This window comes from Cicer arietinum, chromosome 8 (genome assembly GCF_000331145.2).
Source record: "Cicer arietinum cultivar CDC Frontier isolate Library 1 chromosome 8, Cicar.CDCFrontier_v2.0, whole genome shotgun sequence".
NCBI classification, from domain to species: domain Eukaryota; kingdom Viridiplantae; phylum Streptophyta; class Magnoliopsida; order Fabales; family Fabaceae; genus Cicer; species Cicer arietinum.
Genome location: NC_021167.2, coordinates 2067500 through 2087151, shown reverse-complemented (window position 1 = coordinate 2087151; position 19652 = coordinate 2067500). Strand labels below are relative to the sequence as shown.

Here is a 19652-nt window from a genome sequence, read left to right as displayed (position 1 = left end):
TAGGAACTTAATTTACAAATCACCAAACTAGAATGAGTGAGTGTGCCTATTCAAATTGGAAAAAAAACAAAAAACAAAAAACATGGTGCCTGATTCTGTTTTCCTTTCTTTCTTACTACATAACAAAGAAGACTGGAATGTACAACTGAAAACTCTTGTTGTTGCGAAACTTGTTCAAGAGAGATTTGGAAATTTGGTTTCTTCTGTTAAGGAGTTGTTGTTTCAATATTGGATGGTTGAAGTCATTTATACTTTGCCATACAAGATATGCCTGTGTTGGCATTTTGGCTAAATTAGGTGCTAGAAGTCGTAAGAATCTGCCTATTTTTCAATGGGTTCCCTCTAGTTTGGCCCCCTTCCTCCTCGCTAATGCAAGAGGCGCGAGGTTTGTTAGGAGCTAAGCTAGTTTTTTTTGTACTTATCGATGTATTTAATTTTTATTTTTATGTTTCAAGACACTTCATTATATTAATTAGTTAGTAATAACACATTTCAAAGAAAAAAATAGGCTAATAATTCCATAAGACTTATATTCCTAGTAATTATATTTTTCTGTCTAAAAATGTATTTATTGATTTTTTTTCTTCTAAAAAAATATATTTATTTTTGGGACAATAACAATAGTAAACTTCAAAAAATAAGTCAGATATTACATAACAAAATTGAATTTTGACGGTTAATATTTTGGTGGATTCACGGACTCAGAGACATTAATGATCGTCTAAACCATTTAAAAAAATGAAGATTTTAGTTTTAATTTTAATTTTAAAATATTAAATTTAAATATGAATAATTAGATTTTCATCGAATATGATTGTGTTGAAATGAAAGCCCTATTGAATAGAAATCTTGTCCATGACACAACATTTCTCTTACCACGATTTATGCAGTTTTAAATTTGATCATTAATCTGAAATCAGAAAATTTAAATAAATAAATAAATAAAAACTGTTTTTTAAGTTAAAACAATCTCAAACGTTAATTTAAAAATTAAAATTCGGTTACGACGTGTAAAGGGAGGAAATCCAATTCCATTGGACCCACCCAGCCACCGAAGTGTTGGGTTGTTCAGGTGCCAGTGATGAAGCGTTAGGGACAGTATTGCAATTTGATGCAAAGCTAACAAGAATCGCAGAGGCGCCGAAATTGCAGTATGCAGAGTAATGCACACTGATAGATAGAATGTGATCAGTGACCACACAAACACAAACACAAACACAAACCCCAAAGCATAACTTCCTCTGTCCTCATAATCAAAAGGGTAAATCCGTCCATCCATCTCTCCATAGAATTCAAATTTTGGATCGTTATTACTATACTAGCTTACTAGTCGTTACACACTATTGTTATCCCTCACAGGTCCCGGCGCAACGTGACAACCAAACGAGTATACCAATGGCAGCATTAGACTATTTTATTAGTAGATTATTACGATTTCTATTCACTAGATTATTAGATTAGATTTTCAAATTTTAATTTTAATTTAAAAGCGTCAACACTAAAATCGAAGTCACAAAATTAAAATGGAAAGCAGCAATGTTGGTATGTGGAGGCAAGAAATGATGATGATGGAAATAGAGCACCAAGTGTTTGTTTCAGATGAGATTGACCTCGATTACGAGTTTGATGCTGCTCGCTTCTTCGATTTCACTCAACAAGAACCTCTTGCTCAAGCTCGCCAAGCCGAACTTTGGTTCCAAACCGCTGCAACCTACGCTCCTTCTCGTCCGTTACCGTTTCAACCTTTTTTTTCTTTCTCTCTTTCGATCACGTTGATTTATTTCACGATTACCTTTGTTCATCCGTTTCAGCTTTTGTGGCAAATCATGTTCTGAAAGAGGAAATCGCGGTCACAACTACAACCACAGTTCATCATCCCAAACCTAACGTTCTTCAGCATTTTGGTATTAGTATTGCTTTTATTTATTTTTTATTATTATTGTGATGATTATTCTTTTTCTGAAAAAGATTATTATTATTATTATTAATATTATTCATCTATCGTTTTTACTACTATTATTATTACTTCCAAATTGCTATCATAAGTTGAGATTTACTGATTAGGTCAACTATCTGATTTGTACTTGCCAGGTTCAAAATCAGTGAGTGGAAGTGGTAAAATCTCTGGATTATTAGGTGGAGTTCACCAAAATGTGGCCATGCAACCAGGTAACTAATCTGATCACAAAATAATCTTCTTAGAAATTTGTTGTTGGCAATGACATAGCATTTTATAATTCTTCTTCACGTATCAATTACTAATTGCATCATAAACTATATCTGTAGCATCGACACATCGAAGACTTGTCCTAGGGTTTAACATGTGCCGGTGTCGCTGACATGATAATGACACGTAAATAAATTATATTTAATTAATTGATTTTCTCAAATTATTATCAATGTTGACGTGTAAATGTTGTGTCTAATGTACGTCATATTCTAGGTGCTCACACTACCGTTTGAAATTGATCTCTTGTGCCATGCCAATTTTTATTGTGAAGTGTAGTTTCAATTTTTTCTTTTATAATAATTCATTAGATTGTGCTTCTATTATTTTATACTCATAATCTTTTTAATTTTTTCTCTACATATCTGTATCTGTCCTGTTAGTTTGTATCTCAACATTTCATTTTAATTTGAGCTTGACATGTATTTTTCATTCTTTCCAGGACTGACTTTTAATAGCAAGACAACCGGTGACGGTTTGAATTCTAAGGCTAAATTTGCTAGAGTGAAGCGTTCATCAACACTGATGAAACCTACAGCTAGTCAATTGGCTAAGCAAAACAGCCCCGCTCAAATTGTTGGATCGAGGTGATTATTGGAGAACTTGTCCTTTATTATGGTTCAAAGCTATGAAATATCAGGGAAAACCGAAGAGTGAAGCAATACTAATTAATGGATTATTTTGCAAGCATTTGAAATTTATCATGGTGCATTCTGCCATAAATGGTGTATTATTGCATTGATCCCATAGCATTTTCTCTTTAATGCTCTGGCCTCTGATGTTAGTATGGCAGTAGTTATCTAATCTATGGATGCCAAATGAACTGCATTTCCTTACATCATGTTAAACTTCCTTTTTTTCTCAGGTTTCAGAAGGTACTAGCTCATAAGAAGGAGATTAATTTAGCTAACTCTTCTGAGATAGAGAGTCAAGCAGCCAAGCGGCAGAAATTAGAGAGTGGTCTCTTGTGCAAGGTTTGTAGACCCTTCTTCCCATGAGTATCTAATAATTGAAGCGGTTGTTATATTTGTGTGCTTGAACCGCTTAGATATATGCTAGAGGTAGAGGCGGAGATTTTTATCATAAAATTGAACATATTTAGTGCTGTCAAATTTTGTACAACTTGTGATAAGCTGTTGTTGATCATACCATTTTATGAAAATGTTGATAGAGATTGCATTCCATTTTCAGGCATCAGAAATGCTTTATGTTATGAGAACCTAGTGATACTTTTTGTTGATAACAATTTGATAGTTTATGGATTAATAGAATTGAAGTTGATCTCATGTTTGGCTGGTAGCATGAAAATACTTTAGTTAAGTCTTTTTATTACCGTTGGTTTTCTATTCATTTTAGACAGCAGTTGAAATATGTACCATATCTTTCTTGTGACAGGTTGGTGATGTGAAGCCACAAACTAATTTTGTCCACAAGACACCTAAAAAGGTATGAATCCTAATGCATTATGCTAGTACAGTAGCGTACTTCCTTAGTAAAATTAGATTGTGCAAACTTGCCGAATACGCTTCATTTGACTTGCATCATATTGTGTCCCATTACCATATATTTTTTGCCCTCTTTTTTTCATTCATTACTTTCTTTTGGTATTTGGTTTTGTAAACAGACGGTTTGTTAAGTAGAGTTTTCCTTTACAAATTGGATTAGCAAGAGTAGTTGAAATCCTTTACGCAAATTGTTTATATTGAGTGACAAGAAAAAGTTTAACGTGATGGTGGTCTATAAATTTGTATATTCTTGCAGATTGTAACTGCTGATCAAAACTCTGGATGTTCCAAGCTTAAGATAACTGTTCCTAGAGAGCCTGACCTAGAAACATCTCATAGAGCACAAAGGATTAGGTTTGTCATTGTGCTGTTCGATGCAATTTTGTATGAAGCTGAATTTTATGCCTCACATAATGAAGTTAAGATATTATATGTGCTTTTCAGACCCAAGAATGCTGCAGAAACAGAATTTGTGACAGTGGCTCTCCCCAAATTCAAAGCACGTCCGCTAAACAGAAAAGTTGGTATTTCATATGGATAGATTTAGTTTGGTTAGCTTAGTATTGGTAATTGGTATATCTTTTCAATCTTAGTCTCTAACTATTTATGCTCATAATCTAGATTCTTAATGCTCCTTCATTACCACTTCCCAAGAGGACCACAGCACGGTTGCCAGAATTTCAAGTATGCTCTTGATACTTTCATAGTTCATTCTATTTCATCACCATTTTGTCATGTTTAAACAGAGAGCAAAGAGAAACATATGCTGAAAACCATTGGGTTTGAACGGACTCATTTATTTGATTAGTATAGTAAGATAGTAAATACAAAGACTTAACTTTCCTAATTACTATATTTATGCGATACACTTGACCCAGACATAATGAAATACATTGCTTACACATTAATGAGTAGAATTGGAGGTCGATTGAACCAATGATTAATCAGACAAACGGGTATCTTCAGCAATCTTTATCTAAAATCTCAGATTTTTTATGTCTTCTCAGGAATTTCACCTCAATACATGGGAAAGGGCCATGCAGCATACATCTACTACTTCATCATCAACACTTCCATGCAATGTTTCGGCTAAGGTTAATTTAGTTGATACAATTTTAAATAGTAACCTTGTTTCTTTACATCATTGTATATTGGATGCCATTCAATGTTCTTATACCCAATCTATATGAACTACATTGGTTTTGAAGTTTGTGTAGCAGAAACTTCTTATGAGCTATGGTTGTCCTACATTTTGTTGCTTTAGTTTCCTGTTGTAAGATAGATATGACTAATCTCTGGGAAATTGTATTTTTCTGTTTGCAGGATTTGGACAAACATGCTACGGTTTCTGCTCCACAAAATAGAACCAAGGATTTGAGAAGGTAACAAATGCCATATAAATAATAGTTTATACTTGATAATCCGTGAAACAAGAGTACTAATTTGAAATGTTGTCTCTGCATAGGCCATCTGTGACAGATGCTCTAAATCATAATGGATTGGATTGTGGGCATAATTTTAAAGCTCGGCTAATTAATAAGAAGGTAATGAGACGCTGTAATTAAATCTAGGAAGAGATACTTAGACTGTAGTTTGTGTGATAAATGAATTATAAACATTGATAGAAATATATTCAAAGGGTACATAAGGGATCTAGGTTGTCTGGGACCAGATTACCTTACAACCACTGCAGTCAGCACATATAACTTGTTGGATCAAAGATTGGACGGATTGTATTGTACTCCAACTTTACCAAATCAGATTTGAAATACTAACTTGGATTATGAACCATCCAATCTTGCTCTAACTACCTAGATGCATTGACCGCAATCTGCAGAATATTCTGACAACTTCTAATCCAAATCTCGTGTATGTATGTGATTTTTGAATTTCTAACTTCTTTTACCTAGTACATTTTCCAATTTGCTCCAATTTTTTAACCTAAAACAATTCTTAAATATATCACTCATAGTGTAACATTCAATTTTTAACTTGAATATTTTTTTGAGTATCATGTAGAAAGAAAAATTATTGTTAAATACTTGGTCTTTGGAGAAAATATGAATTATGATATTCAATATATTGTTAACAGCCATGTTTTTTTCAACAGCCACGTTTTTTTCAACAGCCATGTTTTTTTCTTTCTTTGTGGTTTTGATTCTCTATATTGTTTTTATTTTTAAGTTGGTGTTCGATAGAGTCCAATGCGGTTGATTAATCCATGTGGCAAATCTCATTTTGTGGGATATGTGGTTTGTCGTTAGATTATATTTTATGTATCACCGACACTTTAAATTGAATGTGTTTGGTATCCGACATTGACATAAAACCTACACATGCAGTTACGTTCAATCACCTACATTTTTCCAAATGATTAGTGACATTTACGTGTCCATGCCATGTCTTGTTTGATGTCCTTGTTTGTGTTAGAGTTTCATAGATTACATTCACTAGCCAATTGTAGATATGATGAGCACATGACCTACAAGAACTGATTTTTCGTACTAGTTTTCAAAACTCAATAATATTTTTGGCTTTCAATTGTCAACTTTTATATGCCTTCAAAATTTTAATTGAATTACTGTATCCATGTATAAATAATAAATCGATAAATATAAAATCTATTTTTTTGACCCAGTGTTGGTGTAATGCGAAATTATTTCAGAAACAGTATTTCTATAGAGCTCAAGTTATTGTACTTATTACTTAAAGTCAATATAAGTAAATCACTGTAAATAAAAGCACTATCTGTTGTACGTTATTTGTTATTCTAATTAGAGTATGATATTTTTTTGTTTAGTTTAAAGGAACTGTAATTATCATGGAAGTAGTTTGGTCCTTGAAAGATGTCAAATGTGGAAGTTCAGATAACTTTTTGATAGAGTTCTTTTTTTCTTCTTTGTTATTTGTATCAAGTAGGATATAGTAGTACTTTTCTTTTCCCTATTGTTTGTGACTTTGTGTGATCCGTTGTACTTACGACTGTATAAAATTTTGTTCAGATACTTTCAAGTAAAGGAGATATTGGTGTTTTCCACAACATTAAGCAGGAAATCACTGTGCCGATGGTGAGTTGGTGGTTCATCACTTTGTCACCCCTTGGATAGAAAAGTTTAACGATATCATATGTTGCTTTAATTCACGCAGGAATTTAATTTCCGTACAGAAAAGAGGGCTCAACATAACCCGCCAATTGAACTCTTTAGTAAGGTGAATTCATACTAATTCTTGTTTGTTGCAATTCCTTGAATTTCCTAGGGACCATCTTGCATTATAAATTCCTCACTTAATAAGATATTTAATTTCACAATTTTTATTCATTTTTTCTTTTTTGAAATGCTAGCAGTTGTCCCTAACATCTGGAGCTCAGTCAACTAATGGATCTAAGTCGAAACTACGTCCACATTTCAAAGTGTTCAGAAAGGTTTTCCTTCTATGATTTTGAATTGAATGTGAGAATTTTGGACGACTTTTCATTTCTCTTACTCGTATTGAGTTATTTGTTTTTGGGTGCTAGGATTCAAAAGAAAATATGGGAACTTCTTTTCATCTGAACCAAAAGGTAAAAAGGCTACTTGAAAAATATAACTATATAAGTTACATTAGCCTCTGATTTCAATATCCATCGTTGTTATTTATTTTCCTCCTTTAATTTTGTATAATAATTAAATGTCGTTGTATCTTTTATTGATACATCATACTATCATTGATATTAAATGTCATCTTATGGCTGACTAATGATGTAGGAAAGTCCTTTCATAGTTGGAGAAAAAGATGAACAAAATCATAGTGGGAGTGACAGTTGTATCAGTGAAGTTGGTAATCTGTTGAGTGCAAGGAGGTATGCATAATTGGTGCTACTGCATTTCATGTTTGTTAAATTTGATTTGTTATTTCCGTTCTCAACTGAAATGCTCCAGGAGCTTGGGAATTCGGTGACAGCAATTTTTACAAACGAGGCAATTTTACAAGACTTTTGTTATGCACACCAGAATTTTCCAGGCGAAATTGAGAGCCAATTGAGACATAACCGAATCTTATAGGTCCAAACAACTCTTCTCAGATTGTTCCTTCTGTACAGAGAATCATACAAAATTAGGACATAGTGAGCATAGATTTCTTTTTATTTTTAGTAGAAAGAAATGGGCATAGGTTTCTAAGTTCATCACTCCTATATTGTACAAATACTCCTAGAAAGTTTAATTAACATGAACACAGACGATGATTATGATTTACATGATGAAAAGTGTTTATGTTTTCCAATTCCTCCACTTGTGAACCAGATTTGCATAGAATAAACACAAACATGGCAGCACATAGAAGATACAGAAACAATTGGCAAGTTGGAAGTCATTTAGGCCTGAACATTCTCATAACATTAATAAAATTAAGGGAAATTTATGATTTTGGTCCCAGCAGTATAAGTCACTTTACGGTTTTATTCAGCCGTGTAATTTTTTTTAGTTTTTGATGTAATTTTTCACACAATTTGGATGATGTGACATGCTGACATGGTATGTCACATGACATTGAGTTACCACGTTATCATCCAATTAGTGGCTACCAAATGATAAAGATGGAAAACAAAACAAAACATAATTATATAAACAAAAATAAAAAAAAAACTATAAATTATGTAGATGAAAAATGAAAAGAAAAAAACTTTAATTTCAATATCCAATTTCAAATACTTGTATGTAGGTGTGTCGTCATTCTTAAATAATGCTCTTTTTGTTGTTGTCTATCTTCACTCTTTTTCTACGGTAAATACTATATTAAATTTATTTTCTTTATCTTTATTGTCAATATTTACTATCAACAAAATATCATTTCATACGTAGGTGTCAATAGAGTAAAAATCGTGTTGGACGTCGACGCTTAAAAAAGTCTAATATTATGTGAACTCATAATCCTTAAGATACTTGTTCCTAAATCTATTCTTCTTAAACTCATCTTTGGTCATTACATGAATTTTTCAATATATAAAAAACTTGTCCTTTTGTTCATAAACTTTCCAAGCCAAAAATAACATTTGGCAATCTTTTGGAGATTTATGTCCAAAAAATAGATGAATGTTTTACAATGTAGCTATTTACAGTTTGGCACCTAACCCAAGTCCATACAATTTAACACCTAATATATAGCGGCTATTACTATGAGAGTGACTTAATTCCACTACTCCTATATTACCTTAAAAAAAATAACTTTCTTCACTTGTATTTTCCCTTTATTTAATACAAATAAGCCGTCCCATGCCAGCACCTTGCATCTTCTTGTTTCCAATATGTAGTAATTATAATAAGTATTATATAAAACTAAGGCCAATTTTGTTTTCTATGGTATTATATATCTATCTATCTATATATATACACATGCATGACACTAGTTTAGTCCAAACACACACTAGCTATTTTCTCTATCTTTATCAAATTCCAAATCATGGAGAATACCAAGTTCAAAATAGAGCTTGCATTGCTTGTTGCTCTCATTTTCATGCTTAGCAGCATCAACCCAGTTACATCAGCATCATTGGCAGCAGAGGAAAACCAACAGCATGAGCATGAAAACTTAATGACATACATTGTTCATGTCGAAAAGTCAGAAAAAGCTGCTTCCCTTCAATCACTAGATTTACATGAATGGTACCATTCATTCCTTCCACAAACCTCTCACAAAAGCAGAATGGTTTTCACTTACCGCAACGTAGCTTCTGGATTCGCGGTGAAGTTGACACCAGAAGAAGCCAAATCTCTTCAAGAGAAAGAGGAAATTGTGTCAGCAAGACCTGAAAGGACACTTTCATTACACACAACTCACACTCCAACTTTCTTGGGTCTAAAACAAGGACAAGGTTTGTGGAATGATGATAACCTTGGAAAAGGTGTCATAATTGGCATCATAGACACTGGTATATACCCTTTTCATCCATCTTTCAACGACGAAGGAATTTCGCCGCCACCTGCAAAATGGAAGGGCCATTGTGAATTCACAGGAGGCAGAATATGCAACAACAAGCTCATAGGTGCAAGAAGCTTACTCAAAAGTGCAATTCAAGAGCCTCCATTTGAAACCATTTTTCATGGAACTCACACTGCTGCAGAGGCTGCAGGAAGATTCGTCGAAGATGCAAGTGTTTTTGGGAATGCTAAAGGTGTAGCAGCCGGTATGGCACCTAATGCTCACATAGCAATGTACAAAGTGTGTAATAGTAATGAAAAATTTGAATGCCCTGAAAGTGCTATTTTAGCTGCAATGGATATAGCTATTGAAGATGGTGTAGATGTTCTTTCTCTTTCACTTGGTTTAGGATCTCTTCCATTTTTTGAAGACCCAATTGCAATTGGTGCATTTGCAGCCACTCAAAACGGAATCTTTGTCAGTTGTTCAGCTGCAAATTCTGGCCCTGGTTACAGCACTCTCTCAAATGAAGCTCCATGGATCCTCACCGTCGGTGCAAGCACAATTGACAGAAAAATTGTAGCATCAGCAAAGCTAGGAAATGGAGAGGAATATGAAGGTGAAACACTTTTCCAACCCAAGGACTTTTCTCAACAATTATTACCACTTGTTTATGCAGGTTCATACGGAAACTCAAACCAGTCACAGACACAAACAAGTGATCAGTCCTTGTGTGTTCCAGGATCCTTAAAAAACGTTGATCTAAGAGGAAAAGTAGTGTTATGTGACATAGGTGGAGGTATACCAAGTGATTTAAAAGGACAAGAAGTTCTAAATTCAGGTGGTGTAGCAATGATCCTTGCAAATCCAGAAAGACTTGGTTTCAGCACTTTTGCTACTGCTACTGTTCTACCAGCAGTTGAAGTGAGTTATGCAGCTGGTTTATCAATCAAATCTTACATAAACTTAACCAACACACCAACATCAACATTGTTATTCAAAGGAACAGTAATCGGCGATTCACTTGCACCTTCTGTTGTTTCATTTTCTTCTAGAGGTCCAAACCAAGAAAGTCCCGGAATTCTAAAACCAGACATCATAGGACCTGGTGTCAACATTTTAGCAGCATGGGCTATCTCAGTAGACAACAAAATTCCACCATACAACATTGTTTCCGGAACTTCAATGTCTTGTCCGCATCTAAGTGGAATTGCTGCATTGCTCAAAAGTTCTCACCCTGATTGGTCTCCGGCTGCTATAAAATCGGCAATCATGACAACTGCTACTACAAAAAACCTTGCTGGTTTACCTATAATGGATCAAAGGCTTTTACCTGCTGATGTTTTTGCAACTGGTGCGGGACATGTTAACCCTGTTAAAGCAAACGATCCGGGTCTTGTTTATGATATAAAACCAGAAGATTATGTTCCTTATTTGTGTGGTTTGGGTTATTCTGATAAAGAAATTGAAGTTATTATACAGTGGAAAGTGAAATGTTCTGATGTGAAAAGTATAGCAGAAGCAGAACTTAATTATCCTTCATTTTCTATTCTTTTGGGGTCTGATTCACAGTTTTATACAAGAACTTTGACTAATGTTGGGCCTGTGAATTCAACTTATAGAGTGGAAATTGAGGTTCCTTTGTCTTTGGGAATGAGTGTGAATCCTAGTGAAATAACATTTAGTGAGGTGAACCAGAAGGTTAGTTACACAGTTGATTTTATACCACAAATTAAAGAAAATAGAGGGAACCATACTTTTGCTCAGGGTTCTATCACTTGGGTGTCTGATAAACATGCAGTTAGAATCCCCATATCTGTTATTTTCAAATGATTGATGACATATATTATATATATGCTGTTGCATGAATTGATGGGAGAGGGTGATATACTCATAAATAATACTTTATTTGTAGAAGTTTATTAGGAATTCACTTGAACTTAAATTTGTTAGTTAAATGAAATGGCAATTGTTGTGGTAAATTAATACACTGTTTAAGTTTTTTTTTAGGAGCCAATGAATGTTATTGATAAAAGAGATGTTCAATGAAACAAGGAATGCTGATACAAATACAAGTGAACCTCCTATAAATTGCAAATACAAATACGACACTCTGATATAAAAAAATATAGGACACTTGTAACCGATACATATATGATACTATTAATATGATACTATTAATGTCAAAATATAGGACACCGATACCGATTCATATATGATAGTTTATTATTTTTATTGATGCATCTATGGTTAGAAAACTAGATATGATGCAATTAAATTTCATGTTTTTAACCACGATCATTAATTATCATTGCTTTGACACATCTTTAACTCCTATAGTTGTGTTTGAAATGTGTTTAAGGAGTCTAAGGTGTGTCGAAGTAAAAGTAAATTTTTTTTTTGGGACACTTATGTGAAATATCGTATTGTTGTCAGACACGGCGATACGCCTAATCTCAAAGGTGTCGGTGCTTCATATTAACACAAATACTACTTTTTTTTTAAAATAATAAATATAATTATAATTAGTGTAGTATTTTGTTGGAAGTGGAGATTGAGTTCTCTTTGTCACTTTTAACTCTTCTCATTCGTCCACCTAGTAAATTTTATAACTTCCACAAAAATTCAACTATTATTTTAAAGTTTACATGGTTATTTATGCAACATTGGTTATCTGATTTTACGATTTACTTCACACCTCTTATTCTTTAATTTAACTTTGAAATGACTTTCAAATATAATATTTTTATATTTAATTGATTCAATTTTAGAGGATCGAATTTCAACCATGATAAAATATACTTTTAAAATAATATGGACTTAAATTTTTTCAATTTTAATAAATAAATTGATCACACATTTTATTCTTTAATACATTGCAATTTTGATTTATTTTTTTTAACAGTTAATAACCAAATTTTTGATAAAGTTATTTGATAAATAATTAAAATTAAAATTTACTTTAAACAAAACATTTCAAGTTTCAATAAATAAATACATACTAATGCTAACATTTAATTTAAAAATTATTGAAATATGTATTCATTGAAATTTATTACCTATAAATGCAAATAAAAATCACTTAAATTGCATTAACAAAAATTAATAAATTTTTGACAAAATATTAAAATTAATAGATTGTTACATCTTAAACAAATGAATTCTAAAAGTCATTACAAATTTATGGAGCATTATTGTATAAGATCATAATTGATTTACTTTTGCTATACAAAATGATAAAATACAAGTCATTTTTGAAAGTGATTGTATATGATTTAGTTAATAAATCATACACTTATCATTGAAAAGCAAAATATTATAACATGTTTTTATTTTCACAATTTAAAACAACTATATAATTGATTATATTTTTTGATAAGTTAATTTGACAAAGAAAAGCATCCAAATTAATTAATTATATTTATAAAAGTGTTATTATAATAATTCAATCTCTTGTTATTTAAACAGTAATCTCATTTTATCAATATAAATAAATAGGATATTTGATCTTACAAGATTTTAATTTTTTTTCCTATATTTTTTTTATCAGTTTTTTTATTTTATTAATAATATATTTAGTTATTAATAATATTTTATAATTGAAATGACAATTTATTACGATGGTATTTATATACTTTCAATTTTATTTTTAAAAATGTTCTAATTTCAAATTCACTGTACATTTGATTTGATTGGATTACATTAACAAATAGTTTAACATTATTAATTACAAATCCTCTCAAAGATTCTTCAATAATGCAATAAAATTAAAATTTAAAGTATAAACAAATAAATAAATGATGTGTATAAAAAAATTATTTTTATTTTACATTGGTATATTTAAAATTGTAATATTCTCCTAAATCTTGATGTTTCCTTTTGACTAAATCTTAATATTGACAATTAATTATATGTTAGTTATCCTAAACTTTTATATTTTTATTATATCTACTTTTACAGTAAAAAATAATTATATAATCACATATGTACACATATAAAAATATATCATAATCTATTATTTTATATTTTCATTACTTTTCCACTTTGGTACAAAACTTCTAGTATTTTTTATTTTATTTCCAGTTTTCAAATGATTTGTACAATGTTTGTCTCATTCTTTAGATCTAATCGAAACGTCTGTCAAACTTTCTTAAGTACATAGTAATTGGGCAACGGTACATGCATAAAATTCCAATTATGAAAAAACAAAATCTTATTAGTATCTCACGAAAAAAGTCCGAGACATCAATATGTGAGAACACTCACGATTTGATCAATAATAATATTTTGAGATGAAAATCAGATGAAAAATTGAATGTGTTCTACCTTAAAAAAATCAGGATTTTCAATGTACTTGTTAACAAAATCATACCTTTTGTGAAGAATTGATCAATCAAGTTTTATCTTCTATGGTTTGGGAAACACATGTAGAGGGTACATATTTGAAACAAATGCAAGATATAAGTTTATAAGACTATACTCTCGTTCTTACTTGTAAATAAAAATATTAATGTATTTAATCTAAAAATTGACGAAATACATTAATATTTTGTTTATAAATAAAAACGAGAAAGTAACTTTTATAAAAGAAAACATTTTAAAGGATTTATTCAATGGGAGTTACCACGCTAACAATTTTTTTTCTTTTCTTCGGGAGTAACCACATTAACAATTTTATTTTTGACTGTCATCAATTTAAAATATATTATCTTGTATTTATGGGAATTACTAAATAACAATGTACTATTCTCAATTTGTTACCCTTTTTAAATGCAAATTGAGATTGACTTTTGTTATATTTATATTAATAATAAAGTCAATACACCATTTTGGTGTATATTTTTTTTTATTACAAAAATATCTTTTGTAGTTGTATTTTTTCAAAAATCTTAACTTCTAAAACTATTTCTAAAAAAAAAACTTCTAAAAACTACTTCAGTTGATTTATCCTTCTACCATTTTTTTTCCCTTTCCATTGTTTATTATTTTTTCTATTAATTTTCTCATTTCAATTACACAATATTCAGTGGCGAATTATTTTAAAAAAAACCAATAAATAGTATATAAAGAAGTTCATACAATTAAAACATTCAAAATTAATGTACTTAGTAATTGTTGTGCGCCAAATTCACACAATTAAGAGAATTCATAAGTAGGTTTCAGAATCATGGTGAAATAGGAAATAGGATCAACTACACCAAATTAATAGGATTGTATTAATGCCATAGGAATAACGCATTGCACTGTGCCCTGCAGATTTAAATTGAAAATGATTGCATTTTGATTTAGTTAAACAGAATTATTATTGCATTAATAGCATTAAATGTATAATTCACTTGTAAGGATTACTGCTTGCAAATTGCAATTTGTTGTATTTAACCATAATACAACTAATAATAATATATAAAACTAAGGCTAATTTTGTTTTCTATGGTATCTAAACCTATATATATATATACACACACATGCATGACACTAATCTAAGCACAAGCAACTTTCTCTATCTTTATTAAATTCCAAAATCATGGAGAAAATCAAGTACACAGTAGAGCTTGCATTGTTTGTTGCTCTCATTTTCATGCTTAACGGCATCAACCAAATTACATCATCATCATTAGCTGCAGAGAAAAACCAAGAGCATGAGAATGAAAACTTAATGACATACATTGTTCATGTCAAAAAGTCAGAAAATGCTGCTACCCTTCAATCACAAGATTTACATGAATGGTTCCATTCATTCCTTCCACAAACCTCTCACAAAAACAGAATGGTTTTCACTTACCGCAACGTAGCCTCTGGATTTGCAGTGAAGTTGACACCAGAAGAAGCCAAATCTCTTCAAGAGAAAGAGGAAATTGTGTCAGCAAGACCTGAAAGGAAACTTTCATTACACACAACTCACACTCCAACTTTCTTGGGTCTAAAACAAGGACAAGGTTTGTGGAATTATGATAACCTTGGAAAAGGTGTCATAATTGGCATCATAGACACTGGTATAAATCCTTTTCATCCATCTTTCAACGACGAGGGAATGGCGCCGCCGCCTGCAAAATGGAAAGGCTATTGTGAATTCACAAGAGGCAGAACATGCAACAATAAGCTCCTAGGTGCAAGAAATTTAGTCAAAAGTGCAATGCAAGAGCTTCCAAATGAAGACGTTTTTCATGGAACACACACTGCTGCTGAGGCTGCAGGAAGATTCGTCGAAGATGCAAGTGTTTTTGGGAATGCTGGAGGTGTAGCAGCTGGTATGGCACCTAATGCTCACATAGCAATTTACAAAGTTTGTACTATAATAGATGAAATTGGTTGCCCTGAAAGTGCTATTTTAGCTGCAATGGATATGGCTATTGAAGATGGTGTAGATGTTCTTTCTCTTTCACTTGGTTTAGGATCTCTTCCATTTTTTGAAGACTCAATTGCAATTGGTGCATTTGCAGCCACTCAAAATGGAATCTTTGTCAGTTGTTCAGCTGGAAATTCTGGCCCTGATTACAGCACTCTCTCAAATGAAGCTCCATGGATCCTCACCGTCGGTGCAAGCACAATTGACAGAAAAATAGTAGCATCAGCAAAGCTAGGAGATGGAGAGGAATATGAAGGTGAAACACTTTTCCAACCCAAGGACTTTTCTCAACAATTATTTCCACTTGTTTATGCAGGTTCATACGGAAACTCAAACCAGTCAGAGACACAAACTAGTGATCAGTCCTTGTGTTTTCCAGGATCCTTAAAAAACGTTGATCTAAGAGGAAAAGTAGTGTTATGTGACGCAGGTGGAGGTATACCAAGTGATTTAAAAGGACAAGAAGTTCTAAATTCAGGTGGTGTAGCAATGATCCTTGCAAATCCAGAAGAACTTGGTGTCAGCACTTTTGCTACTCCTAATGTTCTACCAGCTGTTGAAGTGAGTTATGCAGCTGGTTTATCAATCAAATCTTACATAAACTTAACCAACACACCAACATCAACATTGTTATTCAAAGGAACAGTAATCGGCGATTCACTTGCACCTTCTGTTGTTACATTTTCTTCTAGAGGTCCAAACCAAGAAAGTCCCGGAATTCTAAAACCAGACATCATAGGACCTGGTGTCAACATTTTAGCAGCATGGGGTATCTCAGTAGACAACAAAATTCCACCATACAACATTGTTTCCGGAACTTCAATGTCTTGTCCGCACCTAAGTGGAATTGCTGCATTGCTCAAAAGTTCTCACCCTGATTGGTCTCCGGCTGCTATAAAATCGGCAATCATGACAACTGCTACTACAAAAAACCTTGCTGGTTTACCTATAATGGATCAAAGGCTTTTACCTGCCGATGTTTTTGCAACTGGTGCGGGACATGTTAACCCTGTTAAAGCAAATGATCCAGGTCTTGTTTATGATATAAAACCAGAAGATTATGTTTCTTATTTGTGTGGTTTGGGTTATTCTGATAAAGAAATTGAAATTATTATACAGTGGAAAGTGAATTGTTTTGATGTGAAAAGTATAGCAGAAGCAGAACTTAATTATCCTTCATTTTCTATTCGGTTGGGTTCTGATTCACAGTTTTATACAAGAACTTTGACTAATGTTGGACCTGTGAATTCAACTTATAGAGTGAAAATTGAGGAGCCTTTGGCTTTGGGAATGAGTGTAAATCCTACTGAAATAACATTTAGTGAAGTGAACCAGAAGGTTAGTTACTCAGTGGATTTTATACCACAAGGTAAAGAAAATAGAGGGAACGCTACTTTTGCTCAGGGTTCTATCACTTGGGTATCTGATAAACATGCTGTTAGAGTCCCCATATCTGTTATTTTCAAGTGATTTATATATGTGCATGCATGAATTGAGGAGGAGGTGGAATATATTGGTTGTGGAAATTGAAGAGATACTCTTATATATATGTGTCTTACATCCTTTGTATATATGTCTGTTAGTAATTCAATTGAACTTTTCAATTTGTTTATTGAAATGAAATGGCATTGTTGTGGTAAATTAATACACTGTTGAAGTTTTTTTATGAGCCAATGCATGTTATTGATAAAAGAGATGTTCAATGAAACAAGGAATGCTAACTCCTAACATAAAAGAGTAATACAAACTACAAAGCAAATCTAGTACTATAAAAAATAAAGTTTAAATATAGTTTTAGACTTGATTTGAATTTATTGGGCCACGTGGTACTTAAAAAACTAACAATATTACTACCTACACCCCTCACATTACTACCCACACCCCTCAAATTTGTAAAAAAATCTAAAATACCTAAAATGTTTTTTAATATTTATAATATTTTTTACAATTTTACTAATTCACAACTCATTTTCATCACATCTCACGACTCACATATCAAAAAAATCATCATACCTCATAATCATTTAAAACTTATATAACTCACTCATAACCTACGCCATCAATTTCTTCAAGTGACCTAAATATACATGAACTCGTACGTTAAAGTAAAAATATCAGAATTTACGCGATTTTAATTCACGTACCTATACGTGAATTAAGATTGCGAAATCATTGAAGATTGAAAATTAAATCATTTACGTGAACTCAATTCACGTAAACATATGTGAATTGAGTTCACGTATATTTACTAGAATTCAGTTTACGTCAACTTACTTGAACTCAGTTCACGTAAACTTACATGAAATTGAGAAGATTAATGATGATTGATGATGATTGATGATGATTAATGAAGATTAATGATGATTGATGATGATTGATGATGATTAATGAAGATTAATGATGATTTATGAAGATGATTAATGATGATTTATGAAGATGGTTAACGATGATGATGGTTAATGTTGAAAAAAATGAAGAAGATGATATGTACAATTTTGTATCCAGTTTTCAAATGATACGAAGAAGATGATATGTACAATTCTATATCCAGTTTTCAAATGATATGTACAATTTACTCCTTAGATCGTATCGAAATTTTTGTCAAACTTTCTTAAGCCCTGAAGCTATAAGTCATTAATTAAGTGGATGTAGCATAGAAATTTCAGAATATGAATTTATAAAGATTTCTTTTCCCATACTAAGTTTTGGAGTACATCCATTAAGGCTATCTTTTAAGCGTGTAACTTACTACTACTTATGTAACTATCTGTTTCAAAAAAACAGATAGTGTTTAAAAGAAAATAATATTGTATTACATAATTAATAATTTAATTTCTCAAATTAAGCAACTAATAGGCTCACCTGGTTGTAGAATAGTGCTTAATTAATTAATTAAGCTGCTAGCATTGTACACAGTTTATGTGACTTGTGTCTAACGCCACAGAACTGGTAGCGGGTATCACCATGCAATACAAGAGCCTTATAATTTATATTAACAATTTCTAACAAAGTGCTAGCTATGCATTGTTGAGAACTACCTTCCAATAAAAATCATTCCCTATGTACAATTTATCGTTAACAACCATGTTAATGATTCTCCCTCCACACTATATAACTACACTATTGCATTCTCACTTACTAGAAATCAAATTAACACGACCATAACCAAGATTATGAAACTAACTGCAATATTGCTTCTTGGTATCATTTTTGTGTTAACTATCTGTCAAACTTCAGCACATAAATATCAAGAATTTGACAATACAAATGACGAACTAGAAGATGAAAGTAGCTTATTAACTTACATTGTTCACGTCAAAAAGCCTAATTATTTTCAATCTAAAGAGAATTTGCATGGCTGGTACCATTCACTTTTGCCAGCCAGTACAAAAACTCAGAACCAGAAGCGCATTATTTTCGCATACCAAAACATAGTCGATGGATTCGCAGTGAAATTGACACCCAATGAAGCAAAGGCTCTGGAAGAAAAGGAGGAAGTTGTTTCAACTCGACCCGAAAAGATTCTCTCGTTGCATACAACTCATAGTCCAAGCTTCTTGGGGTTGCAACAGAATCAAGAATTATGGAAAAACTCAAATCTCGGCAAAGGGATCATAATTGGAATTTTGGACACAGGAATATTTCCATTTCATCCTTCCTCTTCGGATGCAGGAAT

At 32.0% G+C, this 19652-nt stretch overlaps 4 protein-coding genes across 6 annotated transcripts in view; all 4 read left to right on the top strand.

Moving 5' to 3' along the window:
* Positions 1–383: 383 nt before the first annotated feature.
* Positions 384–8163, top strand: LOC101512597 (protein TPX2). Of its 3 annotated transcripts, none has more exons than XM_073364209.1 (19): positions 384–1261; positions 1360–1725; positions 1812–1904; positions 2092–2169; positions 2670–2814; positions 3093–3201; positions 3623–3673; positions 3989–4086; positions 4177–4252; positions 4354–4416; positions 4740–4826; positions 5056–5114; positions 5198–5276; positions 6735–6800; positions 6880–6942; positions 7076–7156; positions 7250–7294; positions 7479–7573; positions 8016–8163. In XM_073364209.1, exons 2-19 carry the CDS (start codon positions 1524–1526, stop codon positions 8023–8025), a joined length of 1500 nt encoding a protein of 499 aa, XP_073220310.1. In that variant the 5' UTR covers positions 384–1261; positions 1360–1523; the 3' UTR covers positions 8026–8163. The 3 variants fall into 3 exon arrangements, with proteins under 3 accessions (XP_073220310.1, XP_004511630.1, XP_073220309.1); XM_004511573.4 differs by lacking the exon at positions 8016–8163 and adding an exon at positions 7653–7969 and having other exon boundaries at positions 7079–7156; XM_073364208.1 differs by lacking the exon at positions 8016–8163 and adding an exon at positions 7653–7969.
* Positions 8164–8547: 384 nt separating this feature from the next.
* Positions 8548–11483, top strand: LOC101512266 (subtilisin-like protease). The gene has a single exon (XM_004511571.4). It carries the CDS (start codon positions 9172–9174, stop codon positions 11461–11463), a length of 2292 nt encoding a protein of 763 aa, XP_004511628.1. The 5' UTR covers positions 8548–9171; the 3' UTR covers positions 11464–11483.
* A 3671-nt stretch (positions 11484–15154) lies between these two features.
* On the top strand, positions 15155–17625 carry LOC101511930 (subtilisin-like protease). Its single transcript, XM_004511570.3, has one exon. It carries the CDS (start codon positions 15155–15157, stop codon positions 17444–17446), a length of 2292 nt encoding a protein of 763 aa, XP_004511627.1. The 3' UTR covers positions 17447–17625.
* Positions 17626–19131: 1506 nt separating this feature from the next.
* The window catches only part of LOC101494969 (subtilisin-like protease 3), a 2599-nt gene continuing 2078 nt past the window's right edge, over positions 19132–19652 (top strand). Inside the window, 1 exon segment of the mRNA XM_073364558.1 lies at positions 19132–19652. This exon segment is cut by the window's right edge and continues 25 nt beyond it. Within this exon segment, the coding sequence (XP_073220659.1) occupies positions 19150–19652 (503 nt within the window). The 5' untranslated portion in view covers positions 19132–19149.

Coding starts and splice junctions, on each gene's coding strand:
- LOC101512597 (XM_073364208.1), top strand. CDS start 1,524: ATGGAAAGCAGCAATGTTGGTATGTGGAGGCAAGAAATGATGATGATG. Junction 2,170..2,669: donor AAATGTGGCCATGCAACCAG/GTAACTAATCTG, acceptor CATTCTTTCCAG/GACTGACTTTTAATAGCAAG. Junction 7,157..7,249: donor ATTTCAAAGTGTTCAGAAAG/GTTTTCCTTCTA, acceptor TTTGGGTGCTAG/GATTCAAAAGAAAATATGGG.
- LOC101512266 (XM_004511571.4), top strand. CDS start 9,172: ATGGAGAATACCAAGTTCAAAATAGAGCTTGCATTGCTTGTTGCTCTC.
- LOC101511930 (XM_004511570.3), top strand. CDS start 15,155: ATGGAGAAAATCAAGTACACAGTAGAGCTTGCATTGTTTGTTGCTCTC.